This window comes from Falco naumanni, chromosome 4 (assembly GCF_017639655.2).
Source record: "Falco naumanni isolate bFalNau1 chromosome 4, bFalNau1.pat, whole genome shotgun sequence".
Lineage (NCBI taxonomy): Eukaryota > Metazoa > Chordata > Aves > Falconiformes > Falconidae > Falco > Falco naumanni.
In genome coordinates, this window is record NC_054057.1 from 92,870,903 (window position 1) to 92,890,251 (window position 19,349).

At 37.2% G+C, this 19,349-nt stretch overlaps 1 protein-coding gene across 2 annotated transcripts in view; it reads left to right on the forward strand.

Moving 5' to 3' along the window:
• The window catches only part of CNTN3 (contactin 3), a 109,271-nt gene that overhangs the window by 57,103 nt on the left and 32,819 nt on the right, over nucleotides 1-19,349 (forward strand). For both annotated transcript variants that reach the window (XM_040592903.1, XM_040592904.1), the window contains exons 4-6: nucleotides 10,425-10,628; nucleotides 10,937-11,039; nucleotides 12,036-12,220. In XM_040592903.1, coding sequence (XP_040448837.1) covers nucleotides 10,425-10,628; nucleotides 10,937-11,039; nucleotides 12,036-12,220 — 492 coding nt within the window. The remainder of the gene's footprint in view (nucleotides 1-10,424; nucleotides 10,629-10,936; nucleotides 11,040-12,035; nucleotides 12,221-19,349) is intronic.

Consider the following 19,349-nt stretch of genomic DNA (forward strand, 5'->3'; position numbering starts at 1 on the left):
ACTGGCTGTGTGTGAAGGCTTCCCCCCAGATATTTTACTAATTCAATTGGTTTTTATGTTAGCTAATGTAAGTTCTATTATAATTGAGCAGTGATTTTTTTGGATAATTAAGATGGTCATCTGTCATTGTTCTGCATGACCATACTTCTGTATGTAATTTTAATTCTGTTACAGGAAACCTGTTCAAATACCCTGGTTTTTTTCCACAAATCAGTAAATCATCTCGCCCACATACTCAAAAGATAAAATGGCATCTAAAATTGATTTAGTTAGATCTCTCTATCTTTTTTTAGTTGTTAGAACCATTAAATTCTACTGAACTCTGTACAACTGTGTTGACTTTTTAATGCATTACTGTTGTGTGTTTGGTTTTTAAGGACTGTCAATATAACAAACATCTCAACATACAGAACGTAATATTGGACACATTTAACATGCAGCTGGTTAAAAAACATTCGTGCAATGCTGATTTTTTCCATTCTGCCAAGAATTGAAAAGGCTAGACATATGATGATCTAAAAATGATTTTTCACTGCTATTGATTTTGTTCCAAAACCGGTATCTAAGGAGTGACAAAGGCTTGAGTAAAGCAAATCTGCAAGTTCCTTTTGGATTTTACCTACTGTCATTACTGTATGTGTATTTTGATTACCATGTGGCTTGTCTTAAGCTATTATTTCTGTTATGGTGAATGTTGTAATTTGCATTTTTTTAGTACAGTCAGTTTTACTAATCTGATACTGATTTTGGATTTAAGAGTTTTATTCTGCTTGTCAGGAGAGGAAGAAGAAAGGAGGCATAGTCCTTCTGATGTCTGTGGTGGTTTCAGGGCCACTTTATACACAGAGAAAAAAGTGATTTTTAATGGTGGAAGTGAAGATTTGCCTGATGGTTATTCAGGCTTGCCGTGTTACCTCCTGAAATATGACCATAACGCATGAGAACTTCAGTAAATGGCAAGAATGTTGTGGAGCTGACAAGCTGTTGCTTGGAAATGACAAGGAAATTCTACTTGTCTTATATTCCTGTTTAGCCTCGTGTGATACATGTTCCTATTTCCTGTGCTATGGCAAGGGTATTTCTACATATACAAAGCAGCAGGAATATGTCCTCCCTCTTCCTATCATGCCTTGATAAATGCAGACTTAATTGATAAATGGAACATATTGAAAGGATAGGGATCAATTTAGCTTCTAGCATATTATTTTCAAGTTGTGACATGCTAATATGTAATGGTATTAGATCATGGAAAAATAGATCCCAATTTTTCTCACTGTTTGGTATGACGAATCATTCAGTGAATAATGTCATGTCTGTTGTAAATTAGTATTTAGACTTGCAAATTTTTGCTCGTCTCTTGTATTGCTATTTGAAGACCTGCAAGTTCCAGCAAGACTGCTTCATGAATAACAGAGCATGGAAAATATCTCATATGCCCAAAATGTTTTGATGCTTTGATTGTTTCTTTTCTGCAGCTCTTGAAATATCAACATGCTATATTTCAGGGAGCTATAAATTGAATTAATTTTACTTATTTGGCTTTGGAGACATTTCATACCCTTAAAACAAAGCAAACCCAAACTGACAGAACTCCAGAATATGGGCTTTTTTTTCTACTGACCATCAGTGTGTTTGCAGGAGGTGGAAAGCATCCTGGGTTTGCACCTTTACTTTTTGCTTTTGTTGCGGATTGTGGATGACAATCATCTGGGCTTGAGCAATAAATCATACTTGCAGTAGGCACATTATGAGGCTTTTGCACAAAAATGCATTCTAAGGAGAATAGTACGTTGAATATTGTAAAAGCAATGGCCTTAAAAATGGTTCCATAGTATTCTCGAGCTGTTCTCAACCTGCCAAGGAGAAATGGTATTTTTATTTAAAAATGTATTTTGCAATAGTCCTACCAGTGTCCTCGTCATCATCTGCACAAATTTCAGCTGACAGTTTGAAATCAAATGGTACTCAAGGGACACTTATATTTGTCTGGATGAGGGACAATAATGCATGTTCACAGCTGGATTTTACAATGATTTCTATCTGTCAGAGCATTATTTTCACCACGAGTAACAAACCAATGCTACAGAGCTGCTTTCTCTGTTCTGCCCTTTAGCAAATCAGTCTTTCTAAAGCACTTGTTTTGATAAACCTGTATTCCAGGCTGAAGTAAACAGACAAAAATTAGGATATCCTCATCTATGGATTTGTGCAACATCTGCAGCTACTTGACAGTACGTGGTTTTAAGCTAGTGTGGAGGTGTGTAGTGGCCTAAGAAACGTTCAGCAAAAGATGTGTGAGTCCAGGTGGGGAAAGGGCAGACTGGAGAAGCACAGCATCACTCCAGATTCTTACAGAAGTCTAACTCCATGTTTCACTATGCACAGCAATGGCACTGAATGTAGTGTTTCTGACTTATTTTTTAGATATTTGGTCTTTTGTCCGTTTTGTAAGTCTTAATTTAAGAGACATATCTAAATCGTGAGGGATAACTTCATAGCCAGGTAGTGAGTAGAGCATAAAGCCTGGAAACATCTATGATCAGTAATACTAGCTCTCGTAAATTTTGCACTGCATCTTGAAAAACCATTGCAAAATGATTATGGGAATATTGCAGTTTTTTATCATTTTGTTTTAAGGAAAGATTCTAGCCTTCGGTCATTCATTTAAAGTAGCATTCCCAAGTATACAAATTGGAAAAAAAATATTTTTGTATATCACTATTAAAGGTAGATTATTCTTTTCACTGGCAGGGTGAGAGGGCATGCCAGAACCTATAGTCTGTGTGGTAAGGGGTACAGTTTCTCACCTATAGCCCAAGGTGGAACTTGGCATAAGATAGGACCAGCTCCTGCTGGCTGCAGTACACTTGATTTTCACTAAAGGTTCACTGAAGCGTTGTGGGAGAGAGCCAAGAGCAGGGCGGGCTTTTGTGGAAGTAATACTGCAGAAGTTTCATCAGCAAAATGTGGGCACTCCAGAAGACTTTGCAAGACTATGGGATGTGCCCATTATTGCTGATATCTGCTCTCATTTCCTGAACTGGAATAAACTGAAAGAGGCAGCAATATGTGCTGTCTTTTAATGGGAAACTATGCCTCTTGGTGATGGGGTATTTTTTGGAAGAGGGGGATGCAAAGAAAGAGGGAGAGGTAGACTAGGAAGAACCAATTTGCAAGAAAAAAGTTCACGTCAAGGCTTTTCACTTTGCTAGTCCCAGGTATCTCAGGTATGCCTTGGGAAAAAGAGAGAAAATTGGAGAAAATAACTTGATTTGGCCCTCATACTAAGATTGTTTTTATCCCCAAGTTGTAACTGTAGGGTTTTTTTTCCTCCAGCTCTTCATCTTCTCTACTAAAATATTTGAGGTTTTCTTTGGAAACAAGGTAATTGATTGGGAAGAGGCAGGAGGGAGATGGCTGCAGTCTCAGCACACAGTCATAGCTGATCATTACAATCTTAACAAGAGTACTGCAAGTAATTTCTGTTTTTCACAGGGGTTTACCAAGTACCTTCTCCTAAATGAGTGCAAGACTACCAAATGAAACTTGTCACTAATTACTACTTCCACCTGTAAACGTTAGTATGTTCCTTTGAAAATTTACTCTTGGGTATTTCCATTAGCTTCCCTTAGTTTATCTCCCTAATATTTAACATTCAGAAGAAATCAGATGTGTTTTAGTTGAGCAATAAACTAAAATATCATCTTTTTATCCTCAAAATTATTACAGGCAGGAAGCAATTTCCAATACTTTCAACTATTGAAAAAGCACAACAGAGTTGTTTAGAAATGCTCTGAGCTATTAAATGTAAAGTTCTAGGGAGGTGATTAAAAGAACAATTTGTCATTTGAAGTGGATATGGCTAATGGGTATGTATTTAAATATTGCTTCCCAAAGCAGTTTCCTACTTTTCTGCATACTTCCAGAGTGCAAACAATTTGATTGGAGCCAGTACGCTTTGAATGACAGCTAGTCTGAAACAATTAGTTCTGAAATGTGATAAAGAGAAACTAATCCATCATCATCCAGCACAGCTATAAGGGAAGCAAAATTGGGTTTTTATTCTACACTGGAACCCAAATGTAGAAAAGCATTTTCTTAGACTTTTCCATTAGCATCTGGACTTCCTTCGGAGCACCAAGGAACATTTAACCTGCCAATTAAGGGACCACTTTTATATTACAGGGTCATGTTTGGTTTGAAACTTAACACTAGCTAATGGTCAAATCCCATGTGTGGCAGCAGAGAGGAAGAAAAGGCAGAGAGCAGGCAAGGCCATATGGCCGACCTGCTTTTCCAGTGGATGTGCTGTTTGGAAATGCATGTACTGTAAGGGTTTTTTTGGTTTGGGGGAAGTTGGGTTTTGGGTGTTTTTGTGTGTATGATATTAATAAAGAAATTATGCCTCCAGTCTTGGAACATCTGTGTTTCCTAAGGATGAGTTTAGATATGCTTATGTTTTTAAATTACAATGGTGTGCTTTGCTTTTGATGCTGCTTTGAAAGACTTAACTCTAAAAATTGTTCAGTATAGAGAAAGGCAGACCATCAGAGTACTATCCTGCGTCACTGGAGCTGTGTCACCTGGGCAGCTGTGACTGCTGGGCTGGTTCTATGGTTGTGATGTGGGAGCAGTAAAGAAAAACACAATTTATGCTGCAACTGTGTTTAAAGAACTGTATCACTTTTTTTTTTTTACATCACACTAGCTCATTTCAAATCCAGAAAACAAGTGAACTCTTACCATATTCCATGTAAAAATGGAAATCAGGTGTTAGCCTGAATTAGGAACCTTGCAATTTCAGCTAAAATGTTTCAATATTCTCATTAAATGCGTAGATTGAAATTGCAAGATATTACATTGATGTCTCTCACTTCTGTCATTGTTTTGGGTTATTCCATACACAGAAGTTGTATGCCTTATTACCTGCACAGTGTGCTGAAAATTGATCTTTTATATTTTATCTATAAAATAATTCACCTTTTATGCCAAAACAGTTAATGGTATACATTAGTTTCAAATTGGAGTGTTTCCATTATACTCAGGAATAAAATCAGTTTCTCAGGATATGTTCTTTGGTTTTTGTAGCTGGACTGAGATTCCCGTCATGCAGTTTACATTTTGTATAAACAGAAATATCTTCAGCCAAAAGAAGAAAGTTCTTCTAAAGAGTTTGGTGGGAATTCTAAATCTCCAAACTTTGGTCCCCAAGTTGGGAAAATGTTGTGGCGATCTTAAGCAGATACTCGCTGTCTCACTCCTGGTGGCCACAATTCAAGCCCTACAATAGAGGTTTGTTTTGTGTTTGTCATTATTTTTACATGGAAGACATTAACACCTGCCAACGTACAGTTTGTAGGTAGACTGTAGTCTGAAGAGTGGCTGCAGCTAAAGACATTTGCATTACTAGTGGATTAACTACTGGCACGCACACAGGTTCCCCTTGGAAATGCACATTCTGAGTTTTGTTTTGCTTTTTCCCAGCTGAACATACTTAAGGCAGTTTTTCAGTTTCTGGGCACTTAATGTGCTCAAGAATTAGCACATTAACACAAAATCCATAAAACCATGTACAATTTATTTCCAATAAAATGTTAAAGAGTTTTTTCATTGTCAAAACAATACAAATTTTGACAGTGGCACCTAAAGACTTTACCCAGTTGACATGTATGTTAGGTGATCACTAACACCTATGTTAGGTATGTAAGATTTTTATTTGTAAAATAACCTTTAATGTTTTCAAAGGAATAAGGAAGATGTGATTCATTTTATTCCAGAGATAAAAGTATTACCTTTTTTCCCCCTTTTTAGCTGAAGTCCAGGCACCAAGAATAGCCATGCATGGGTGCGCTGGCCTGCTGAAGGATTGATGGACTAGTTGAGGCAGTGAACTCAGTGGAGTAAAGTAGCTGCAGTTTGCCCAAGTAAGAAGAGTAGAGTAGTTAATGAGACACTTGAAGGGGGTATATGTAAGGTAAAATGCATTATAACCCCTGGGGGCATTTGCATCCATGAGTACAGCGACCTAAATCCGTAGCAGTGTAATCCTCTAAGGACTAGGCTGCAGCAAACCAAGGACCATTTATGTCTAGGTTAAGAGCATCCTCTGGGAGTTTAGTGCACTTTTACCTCATGCAGATTAATTTCCCACTTTGAAACAATTTCTTTGCACTTTCGTCAAGGTTCCTGTGCAGACAGACATGCAGAGCTGTCCTCAGCAGTGGATGTTTCTGTGTGTGACTGCTCCACAAAACTGTACCTTGTTGCTCCGTGTCTGTGCCTGGAGCCCTTACTCCTTCCTGAGCAATGCTCATCCACAAAGCGAGAGGCTTTTCTCCATTTTTCATTCCCTCGTGGTTTGAGCTGAAACTGGGCCAAATGATGATCTCATTGGTTTCTTCCTTAATTATGGAATCTGTCATTACTCTTTCAAAACTAGCATTGCTTTTTCATTACTTTTAAGGTAGATAAGTCAAAATAGCTGGTTGTTACAGATTTCCATGTCTTGAATTGCGGTTTCTGCCATTGCTAAATTCTGCCTGATTACTCTTCTGCAGTTTTTTAAAAGCCATATACCACCCTGTGGGTTAGGCAGAGTGCCAGTTGAGACAGAAAATACCAGGATACTTCAGCTTCCCCTTCAATCTCTATTGCAGAATACTGTAAAATCTGAATTTGAGAACTATATGAAATAACACAGATTTGGATATCAATGATTGACATGAAACTTCTTTTCTTTAAAAAATAAAACTCTCTTTCAGCTTGATGCACTCAAAATCAAGTATTTTAATTTCTTTTCAGGGTTATTTATGGAAACATCTGCTTCACCGTTTGAAATCTAATTGGTTTTGAACATAAGTTTAAATCTGTTTCAGAAAAATATTGTTGACGTCGTTTATTTTTGGCTATTTTAGAAATCTCATTTAGATGTCAATTATGGAGCTAACAGATATTGAGCAGATGTGTAGGAGTGATGGTCTAGAGCAAAAGGAGCAAGAGATGAATTTCAGAATTCGTGCATTGAGTGGATAAAATAAACTTTATGAATTGCCCTTCTCCTTTTGGTCGCAGGTCTATATGCCTTCCCTCCCCTGACTTTTGCTTTGACAACTTCCTGAATTCTTTTATAGCTTTGGATTTCTACAACTACAGCTGCCTCATAAATTCTGAAAGAAATAAAATTGCCCTGGGTCGATTCAGTGGTCTTCCACTATGTTGGAAGAAATGTGTAATGTAATTACAAGCAAGCTTTTCAAAAGCATGTACATGAGCTTAAAGCCTAACTTTGAGCTCCGTTTAAAAACTACTATGTGTGGGTCTCGACCCCTTATGTTCCTTTAGCAGCATTTGGGTTTTGGGTTTGTTTTTTTGGGTTGTTCTTTTTTTAGGGCTCGTAGATGGCAGGAAATTACCATGGTAGACCTCAAAGGCCATGCTGATTTAATTACTGAATTTTGTAAAAAAATTGGCTTTAAAAATGACAGGCAATTTTATAAGCAATTCTTAATTGAACACTTAGGTGCACAAAACACCTAGAACAGTATGAGCATGCTGAGTGTGTTGTGACTTGTAGACTGCACAGTAAATAATAATCACATAATGCAAAATAAATGGAAGAAGCCAACCAAGATGCAGTAAACAAATAAAAATTGAGTAATAACTGTAATTTGCAATACCTTATCCATGTATGGTAGCCAAATAAGGAAAAAATGCCTTGGAAAGCAAAGGCTTAGATCTCCAAGGAAGCCCAGGAGAGACATATTACTTCCATTTATAACAGAAAATCAACTGAAAACTTGTAATTGACAGAGAGGAAGTGAGTTTATGTCCCTTGAGGTGCCCTAGGATCAGCAACAGGCAAATGGTGTAAACATAATAAATCACAGAACAAGTTGTTCAATATGAATTCTTTTTGGAAAATAAGAATACAATTTTGTAAAGTACAATAAATATAAAATGAGGTATTGGCTGTGGGGCACTGGTAAAGAAATGCTCTGCTCCTTTTTTAAGATAGCCGATGAAAATATATGTTGAATAGGAAATTAGGTTTCCAGGAGTGCTAATTCATAGTCTGTTGAAGGATCCAATTAAGCTGGAATACACTTTGCGTGGCTTTCACAATCATAATGACTGATTTCAATGAGTTTACTCTTCGCTTAACTCAATATAATCGGAATGAAATCAAGCTGCTTATTTTCCTGCTGCGTATTCAGATCTGTCCGTCCCCTTTCAATGTTTTGAATGATGTCCTTTTTTTTTTTTTTCTTCTTTTTTGAGTTTTTTTTAGAATAAAATAATATTTTGAGTTAAGGAAAACAAGTAGCTCAATAAATACTGGAACCAATAAAACCTGGCTTCCCTCACTTTTGTGTCTTGTGAATGTCTGAGTTTGATGTAGAGCTGAAAATGTTTTTTTTTTTTTTCTTATAGTTCCCGAATTGATACCTAGTTTGGTCTACAACCTCTCCCTCACCCTTGTGATCACTTCATCCAGCTGCTCTGTAGAAATGGAATTTTGCTTTATTTTCTGGTCTTTCCCATTTACCAAGACCATACAATCTTTGTTCTCGAAGATGTCTTAGTCCCATTCAGACTTTTCAGATGTACTTTCTTGTTTTTAATTTTATTTTTTTCATTTGAAATGGTTGATAGATATGGAATAGTGCCAGCCCACAGCCAGAATGATGTACAGATGCCATCGCGCTGCTGCACACTGCTTACACAACCAGCCCTCTCAATTCAACAGCAAACCCTTGACCCCTACACCTTGGCATTTGTGTGGAAGATGGGAGAATAGCTATACGGATATTTTTTTTAATTTTTTTTTGGTGGACTGTATGAATATTCTTTGGCTTCTGTATAAGACTCCTGTGGCGCATCTGAGAAGTCTTACTCAAGTCAAGTTAGATCATAGGGTTTTGCTTCCCACTGCACTATCTACCCTATCTTTCCTTGACAAATCCTTGGTGGCCTGCCTTATCATAAAATAATTACACCTCTTATGTTATATAGGAAGGAACTTTTAGTGAAAGCCATTGGTTCACCTGAGGACGCAACGCTGTAAGTCCAGAAAGGTACATGGCTGTTTTCAGCAATAAGTGTTTCCAAATATGACAGAATTTTAACTCTTGAGAAAATTCTTGAGACTGTTAATTGTTCATATATGCTGCTGTTATTTACGTTAATGGAAGGATTTTTAAAAATTACATTAATGGAAGGAATTTAAATATTGATTAAAAAAACCTTGCAATTATGATAACCTATTTCATTAGCCTTTTCGCATTAGCCAGTCCATAAATATTTTAATAATTTCATTTATTGAGTGTTTTTTCATCTGCACAATCTTATCTTGCGTTAAATTGTCCTGTCGGCTTAGCGCTTTCCTGGGTGCATATTCATACTGAACTGTGAGGGTTATGAAAATGCCTACTCCCTATTTTGTGACTGCATCCAAATTCATGCACTTTCAAATTAAACCGGTGCAAAAAGGGGTGATCTCCCATTTTGTAGGGGCAGCGCGAATGCTACAAGATATTTTAACACGAAGGCAAGTCAATCAAGCTATAATAGTTTCTAATTAGCACTTGCAGAAGCTGTAATCTTTTTATAAACTTTCAGCTGAGTGGCACTTGGGTGAAAAATTATTTCTTGCATGGAAAACCATTAAAAATCAATTTCCTTTGATTCTGTAGGATTTAAACGAGACAAGCCCACGGCCTTGCACAGGAAGGGGCTTTTGCCAATTAACATTGGACACACAGAGCTCAGAGTGGTGGTCAGAAAAAAACAAAGTGCGGTGCCTTTTTTGCTAAATCTCTTAGTTTATATTTTGAAGTGTGGTTTTCCTTTCAAATGACCATAACGAACGGTAGTGAGGACTACGTTGCCATATCAGAGATTTTTTTCAAATGGAATTTTTATGGATTTTTCTATGGAAAAAAAAAAAACAGTTTTGCTGTTTGGTGAGCCCTACTGGGAATTTATGCCTCTTCTGACATTCATGCGTGCACCTGTGCTGTTTCTGTCTGCTAAGTTTCTAGCCAAGTTGTTCAGTAGCTACTTGAATGAATAATATTTCTATTTTAGCAAACTTATGTCTTGGTTTTGCTGTCTGCACCTATTTCTGTGCATATTAAGCATTAAAAAAAGTAAAGCATTTTGAATTCCTTTCACCTTTTTGTTCTGTTGGAGGAGATACAGCGCTGGTGAAAAAAATGGTTTGTTTTTGCTTTTTTGGTTTTGCTAGTTTCTGGTGCTTTTTTAAATTTATTTTTCTCAGTCCTTGGCTTTCTGGTCCTGTTTGTTACATAATGCAGTATGGTATGTAACACGTTATTGTAAAATACAGTAATAAGATAAACTGATCTTCGAAGAAAAAAAGTGAAAACCCTTATCAAACATAATTTTTTTTTATTGCCAACTAGAATTGTCATTTGCTTGGATCTTCAATGAATATCCATCATTTGTACAAGAGGACAGTCGGCGTTTTGTGTCTCAAGAGACAGGTCACCTCTACATAGCCAAAGTCGAGCCATCAGATGTAGGAAATTACACCTGCGTTGTAACCAGCACTGTGACCAACAGCCAGGTTCTTGGGTCGCCAACTCCTCTGGTGCTGCGCACGGATGGTATGGCTTCCCTTTACACCTTGAATAAATAACGCCTCTAGTCGTCAGTGAGCGTTTTTGTCTCTTACAGTGTAACCTTTCATGCGTTCTCAGAATATTGATTGCTTTATAAAAAGAGAAACTATTTTGTGTTGCGTGCTCCTCTTCCTCTCCTAAGTCTGACTGATTTCACTGGCAGGTGCTTACGCTTCTCTTTGTAAATGGAACGTGTGAGAAATAACCTCAATTTTTAATTTAATGTAATGTAATGCTAAAGAGAGAAAAAGGACTTTAAAAACTCAATATTACCTCCTTCAATTCTCATATAGGTGTGATGGGAGAATATGAACCCAAAATAGAAGTTCAGTTTCCTGAGACGCTTCCTGCAGCTAAAGGCTCAACTGTGAAACTGGAATGCTTTGCACTAGGAAAGTAAGTTTTTGTCTTTAGCGATGCTGAAAGTTGAAGCACATTGGGGTTCATCTGCACAAGAAATGTGAGTTTCAGCAGTTGTTTTGGTGGTGTTTTCTGGAGACTCTATTTTGATCATCACAATTATTGCCTTAGAATTGAAGGGCAAAGAGTCTTGGAGTAAATTTCTGTTTTGTTTAGAATTAAAATGTATGCGTTGGCAACACAGGAATTTACATTTCATTTCAAATTATCTTGAATAAGATCAGTGCAGTTTTGCATATGTCCTTTGACCGACCTCTGCTCTCCCTGTGAGGAAGGAAATGTTGTTGAAGTCTGCAAGAATTTTGTCTGAATTTTACTGTTAAATGTACTTGATGCTTTCATAATATTGTTCTTCTTTTATAGCTGAAATAAAGATTAAAATGCATTCCTCTTCTGAATGGTATTTCACACACAATTGATGCCTTTTCTCTTTCACAGATGATCTGAGAATGCATTTACTTTCTGTAAATGTATTTACTTACCACTTTGCGGTTTATTTGCAGACAGCTTTGTCAGGTCTTCATAATTTTAAGTGCCAGATTGATAACTTAATCATATCCTATTGCTTTGGTTCCCCAGCTAGGTGAGTGAAAGTTTTACAATTGGAGAATGAATGACTGTTTTAGGATGGGATTTTCAAAAGAGTTACCTTGGTTCTCCTTCCATGGGGGCTCTAGTGGATCTCACCCATCTTCAGGGGGACGGGCAATGCTGATTTACAAGTAATGTTTCAATTGTTGGATATTTGCACAAATATTCATGAAAAATTTGGTATCTGACATAACAGTGTATGAAACAGAATGGTGTATGCTTATCAGTTGCCATAGTGTCTGACCATCTGTCATGTACAGCATGAACCGCTTTGAACACACGCTTTTAGTCACTTCTGAGTTTAGTTTAGTTTCGGTATCTAGTTTTGACAATCGAATACTTGAAGCAAAGCTGTTTAAAATTCCATTATTTTCTCTTTAGCCCTGTGCCTCAGATTAACTGGAGAAGAACCGATGGTCTGCCATTTCCAAGTAAAATAAAGCTGAAGAAATCCAATGGCATGATTGAAATACCTAATTTCCAGCAGGAGGATGCAGGACTGTATGAATGTATTACTGAAAACTCCAGAGGAAAAAACATTGCAAGAGGACGTCTCACTTACTATGGTAGGAAATTTTCTCCTCTCTCCCTCCCTCCCACCCTTCTTCACACATGAAATACAAACCGCTCTAGGGTACTTCAGGGTTTACAGCTTCTGCAGTACCATCAGGTATTTGTGCTTTAAAATCCATGGCATCTTAACTACTTGCAGAGAATGAGAACTTACGCACCAGGTTTTTGCATAGCATATCTAATAAATGTCCAGGCTCAAAAGGGTAGCTAAGAATAATGTAGAAAATGCTTGTGCTCATTTTTCTGTGGTGGAAAGACTTTTTTTTTAAATCTTTCTTATTGGTCCATTGGTGAAACCTTAGACTTTCAGTCAATCGGATTTATTTGGGGGATCATTTAGGCCTCACATTTACAGGAAATACGAATTTTATCTTGCTTTAGGAAAAGATTACTGATGGATATTGACAATCCTTTGCATTTGAAACATCCAATTTTATTTTAAAATGAGTAAATAAATGAGAGAATGTAATCCAGCATAGGAAATGAAATAATACGAAATTTAATAGCTGGAAAAAAGACAGAGTCTCTTGTGCATTTAAGGCTATAGAGTGAAATGAGTATCAGCAAAGCACATTGGTGGTGTTTTAAAGCTAGAGTGATTTGCAACAAAGTGGTAATTGACAATTTTTGTTAAAGCTAGATCTCAGCAAATACAATTTTCTTTAGGTAAATGGCAATTTAAAGAGTGTTTCAGACTGTGCTTTGGAATGTTTTCCTCATGTAGGAATATATGAGCAAAGAGATGTGTTTTTAAGTTGTATAAAAAAACCCACAGAGCATAGGTACTGTGCAACTTTGAGCAAATGTTCTTTCTGTTTACTACTTCGGTATGGGAAGCTGCTGTTTAGTAGAACACACAGAGTGTTGCTATGTAGATTGTAGTCAATGAAGATTGTAGTTTAAGGCACAACAGATCTTATGAGGAGTAAGGAAGAGATTTCTCCCGCCCCCCAGCTTCCAAAATAATAGTTACCCTGAATCGATGCCCCATGGTTGGAAATACTGAAGGTTAGGTTGGACGCAGGACTTTGAGCAACCTGATTTTTCCATGTACTAATTGTAATTATGACTTTTTGAGAAATCCTGTGAGTAACATAGGGCACAAGATGTAAGAGGCTTCATCTGCCAGTGGCATCTGTCATTTCGAACTTGGCATTATGCATTTGATTTTTATAAAGCTACTTTTATTCGCTACTTCAAAATTTCAAACAAGCTGTGGTTTGTAATCAGGTTGGCTCAGTAATCCTACCCCAGTTTTAAAGCAGGACAGTTGTAAGACACATCAGTGTAGCTACATACAAAATAGAGTAGACTTGTTCATTAGTCCTTGTAATGTAATTACGACAGTGTGCAATCTTGAGATGTTTGACCTGTTTCCCAAGTTCTGTTTGCTCATGAAAGGACGCAGAGCTGAAATAAAGGATGTTGCTAATCAATAAAAGCAAGCAAGGTGCAATTTTGTGACAAGTAAATCAGTGTGAACATTTTTATCACAAATCCAGAAGGGGATTTGAACCTATTTCAATATATTGCAATTTCAATATTTGAACATATTTCAATATAAATGGCTGCCCATGTTAGATTCATCCCTAGTATGGATGTTTATCCTAAAAAAATAATGAGACCTGTAATGGCATTAATGGCACACCAACTGTTTAATTTCATTTGTTCTGCTTAATGAAACCCGTTCTGCGGAATTAAGAAAATTTAAGTAATCTTTCTTACTTTGCTACTTGCTTTGTTGTTGCAGATAGAATGCCAAAAAGTCTGTATTCAGGATAGGATCATTTTAACACTTTTTGGTAATGTGGAGGATATAAATTCTGTTCGTAGATTAATGATGTTCTGTAACTCAGTATCTTCTGATGGCACACCACTGTGCCTCGTATCAAAGCTCAGAAATCTGTCTGGTAAAGAAATCTAACCATATGCCACTTGGTCTTCCAGTAAAAGATCAATATTTAAGGAATTTGTTTTAAAAGCATATGAGGATTTGAGGGAAACTAATGCAATATGCTGAAGACTTAGATTAAAAACTATCTGTCTGCCAGGAAGTGTCAGTGCTGGCAAAGACGACACAAATCTGTGTGGTGATGTTAGTGGATGTTGGCTGCTGTTACAACACTTTATTAGTAGCGTAAGATGTGTCTACTAATCATATATAGAAAATACAACTATTACAAATGGACAAGTACCTTTTTATTTCAACAGTGACAATGTTTATTTTCCTCTCTGCAGCAGAACAAAGCTTCTGTTTCTTACTCAAAAAAAAAGAGTGCAAGAAGAATCGGGGTTAACATTTTCAAAGTTGTAGTGAAACAACGTGAAGAAAATCTTCAGGGGGAAAAAAATGGCAAAAATTTTCAATGTGACTGAAAATTAGGTTTTTCTTTCTTTGCAGACTTTAAAGATTCTCTGTAAATGAAACATAAAAGCTAGTCCTAAACAAAAGCTTGAAGCCTTTCCTTGCTCTGCTGTGGAGCGAAAACACTCTGATTCTCCTGATTTGTTTTATGAGCTCAAACTGTAAAATCTTAATCTGAAAGTTGCGTTTTTCAGTGCAAATTGTTTGATTTAAAAAAAAAAAAAAGGCACCACATTTTCTGTGCTCTCCTCCATCTTCTTCCCGTAATGAATTATAGTCTTGCAACCGCAAAGCACTTGAACATAGGCTCAACTTTAATCATGGCCATAGTAATTTTCTCAAGAATGCTTGTAAATATGTTTGGGTTAGAAATTCTGTGCACATCTGTAACTCTCTTCATAGAAAATAAAATGGGTTTGGTTTTTTCACTTTATTGTGGGTTTTAAATATAACTCTCAACCCATAGTTGAAGGCAATAATTAAAATAGATAATCTAAACAGATATTCTGGGTTCTTTTATAAAATTACTAACAGACTATTAATTTTCCCTTCTTTCTCTTGAAGGATTTTATCAAGAAAAGCCCAACATCAAATGTTTAGGTTTTTGTCCTTTGTACAGTCTCAACATTTGCTTAATGCCAGTTTCCTCCTCAGGGGAGTTCAGAATGTGCTAAAAATAGGACAAGATTGTCTGACTTTGATTTAATATAAAACCTGAATATATAAATAATTTGCTTTCACTTTGCTAGTATATTCATTTATCATTGCTATTAGTCCTTTCCATAAAGAGGTAATAGAAGAAAAAAGAATCCATGGAGACATTTCATGGCGTGGAAGAATGAGAAGAGATGGAACAATTACACTTTTGTATTTTAAGATGCAATTAAACATGTAACATGGTAGAGATACATAAATCAATTAATTTAAAGTATAATTGAAAAAATTCATTCTTAATTAGCACATGCTGATTTAATGGAACTCATGATTTACAGTACCAAAGTAAAATGTTTAACAGTGAGAAAAATTCTGCCACTGTTCCTCTTTTGCTCCGCAGTGGTGGTCTGTGATAGCAGAGGCAAACCCCCAGTAATACATGGACTCTGCATAATTTTGTAGTACATCAAAAAATGCTTGTGTATTTTGTTAATTATTTTGGTAATAATGTACCACCAAAATTATACTGAAAATTAGTAATGTGTGTGGAAGAGCCTTCAGGTTTTGTCTGATAGCCTGACTGTCTTGTTTGTGGACGTGGCTTCAAAACAACTACAAAACTATAAATGACTAAATACCAAGGTGTTGCTGAGTTTGATCAACCTAGAGTTTAATTTTTGATGCTGTCTAATAATTTAATTGCCTTGCTACAGAGACAAATTATTACTCTTTTTTACATACTGAAACTTTCTTCAATGTTGTAGCAATTACCTGTTGCTTGAGAACATTTTTATTTTTGAATGGAATGCAAATAACAGGACATCTTCAGGGATGTGGTAGATGCTTCTCTACTCCAGTTGTTCTATCAGAACAAAGTTACTCGTGCTTAAAGTCACTTGGAGTTTTGAGATAAAGTCATCAGGTTCATCACTGCTGTAGGTATCAGTATGGGATGTCATAGCCTGACTTTCAGATATACTGCCTAGAAAAATGAAGGTTACATTTTCTGCTTGGGTTTTTTCCCCATTATGCTTCAGAGTTGCTTTCTCTTGAACTATGGAAAGTTCTGTTTGACTCTGATTTATTGCCCAACTGCTGAGCTATCCAAAGGTATTTTCAAAGATTTCCAGCCCAGCTTTCATACTGTAAATTTCAAAGTAAAGGTATGTGTATAAGCAGAATGCGTCTTACGTGCAAGCCCCAATTAGTGACTCTTCTGGAAGAGCTTCCCATAGTCTTCTGCCTCCCCGCCGAGGCATGGCAGAGCTCAGTACTCTCTGGGAGAGCACAGTGCCTGGGCAAGCTACAGGCGTGAACCTCTGCCTTTTTCCTTCATGCTATTCCTGTGGCTTACAGAATTAAAAGGAGATTTTTATTGGAGAAGTCTTTTCTGAAGGAGATCATATATAAAAATACATGTTGACATGCATTGTGCGTGGTACCCCACAAATTATTTACAAATTAGCTCCCAGTGCAGCTTCTGGGAAACGTCAGCTTCTTCGGCCGTTGCTTCCAAGAGCTTCGTCGCAGTTGTTCATTGCAGCTGGTCCTCATTTGTAGCATCCCTCAGAACAGTCGTTGCAAATGTTTCTTAAAAGTCCAAAAAAATGGTTCTTCCTTTCCTTATGGCCTACAGGGATGCCCTAGAGGGCAATGAAGGAACAGTTGTTTTCTTCAGGAAGACCTGCCTGGCCTAATTAGCTGGAAAAAAAGGGTGATTATAGTCACCAAAAAAAAAGATGACCGAGTCTTCTCACTGGGATAAATTTTATGAAGTTACACACGTGGATCACTTCTTGCCTGTGAGACCATGAGTACTGCAAGGAACATTTTAGGCAGAAGCAACTGAAGCAAAATACAGCCTGGTGCTTTTCCAGGTGACTGACCATGAGGCTGACAGCTAACCTTCTTTAGAAAATCAGTTACCTACATGTATTTTCATCCTAAGGGAACTTTTTATATGAATCTTTCATGAAGATTGCACATCAAGTTCCTAAGAATTCTTAATACTATCACACAATACGGGTTCCTATCACAGTCTTAAACCCTGCACTACAAACTGTATTAAAATCAACTTGCAACCTATCAATTTACAGGGCATCATCCTTTTTTCATCTCAATGAAATTCTGTTGCCTGCTGGCCTGTCCCTTGCTGAAGGAGGAAGGAGTGGTATCTCCTTAGGAAGATAAAAGTTACACACCAAGTTCCGTGAGAGAACAAGGCTTTGTTGTAAGGCATCAGCCCTCCTTCAGAGCACACCTGTGGCAGCAGTGGGTGGAAGCAAACGTTGTAAGCAGGTGGAATTTGCCGAACAGTGACTAGAGCTCAGGAGGAATAAAGCTGAATGTTCAGAATCATTTGGGTACAGTCAGGCAGAGCTCAATAAAGAGGGCAGTGCTGGGCTTAGAAAGTTGGGCTTCTCTTTTGGGAGGGTGTGTGGATCTACTGATACATGACCTTCTGTCTGCGCTTCCCTCAGCTGCTGCAATGGGGACCATCTCTACCGTGGCCAAGATTGTGGGTTTTGAGCAGCATATTCCCACCTGGAATGGCCCCTGTTTAGCTGCCTTTTCAATTTTGAATGGCTCAGTTGAATTGTTCTTTTCCAAAGTTTCTAATACTTTTACAGCCTTCTTTAAAGACTTTGAGAGGTGGCAGATTAAAATGGGTATCTTTCTTTCTGCTGAATTCTTTCATCAGTGATTCAGAGAAAAAGCCTTCCTCAAGAAAATCACCGAGGTCCACATCAACACTCTTGTGGATGAACAAGCACCACAGATTTCTCACGTTGTGGCTTAGGAAGCTGCTCTGTTCATTTCTGGTTTGAGTTGGTTATCTTGCTCCCACACTTTCCAAGAAGACCCAGTTTATCATATCTGCCTTGGAGGTTTGGGAAACCCTCCTATGGAGACTGTCTGACACAAAGGGTCCTAAACTGAAGATTTATAATGTGGACAAATGTTTTTCTTATTAATCGAACTGAATCCAAGGTCTTCAACTTGCAAATAGACTATATTTAACCTACTTTCAAGTGGGCAGCAGATGTGAAATACTGCACGTGTACGGATCCATCAATAATTCAGGCACTGTTGCTTGTTGCATAAATATTTAGGTATGCAAAGTGCAGGAAGCACACGGACATGGAGTTCTGAGCTTTCATCCCCTTGACACATGCGGGGCAAATATGCCAGATGACAATGTCAGGTAAAGCAGTGGCTCTGTCTTGAACTCCACCGTTGTAAAGTTAACTTTCAAGATCTAACCAAAATCAGTATCAGTAAGATGGTACATTTGTCTGCTACAAAGATCGTTATCCTGTCTCTTAGACCTGGCCTTGATAAAGAAAGTGTAAAAAATTAGATCATCCCCAAGTCAGTGAAAGGCATTAATCCTCATGGGGTATTAGAAGGTTTCACTGTCGGTAAATAGTGGTTAAATTCCAAAGCCTTCTAGTTTAGTATCTCAGTGAATATGTTTTAGTAAGTTTTCTGTGAAAAGTTGATGCTAAGTACGTATGCATAAATCATAAACAGTATTAATCTTTGTTTTAAAAGTATGGTACTGTACATGTTCATGTTGAGATCTTATCACTGCATTGCAGAATGTATGATGGAGATAAAATTTGTATGCTAGAAAAGAATGAATCTTTTTTCATGAAATTAATACCAACCTTCATCCAAACGTTGGTCTGCTGGTCTTGTGCCTATGGCAATGGAACAGGTTCAGCTCTCAGCTGTGCTGCAGACTTCCCTTGTGGCCATAGACAAGTCATTAATTTCCCTGGTCTGAATTAATTGCTGGTATAAATCCATTGTAGTAGGAAGTTCAACGGGAATTAATCTGACCTTCTGTGCTTCCAAAACTCATTATGAAATAATAATATTTTCCTGTATCGCCAAGGACTTTTTTTTTTTCTTTCTAGTTGTTTTGATACCAGAGTGTTCGGAAATTTTCTTGAATTACCACTTGCAGATAATCTGTAAGGTAATCAAATTGACTCTGGGAAATTCTTTTGCCTTTAGCTGTGTATTTGCAACCAAGTTTCATCCTACTTTTCATCTGTTTTCTCCATATGCAACATCCAGAATTTATCTTTTCTTGG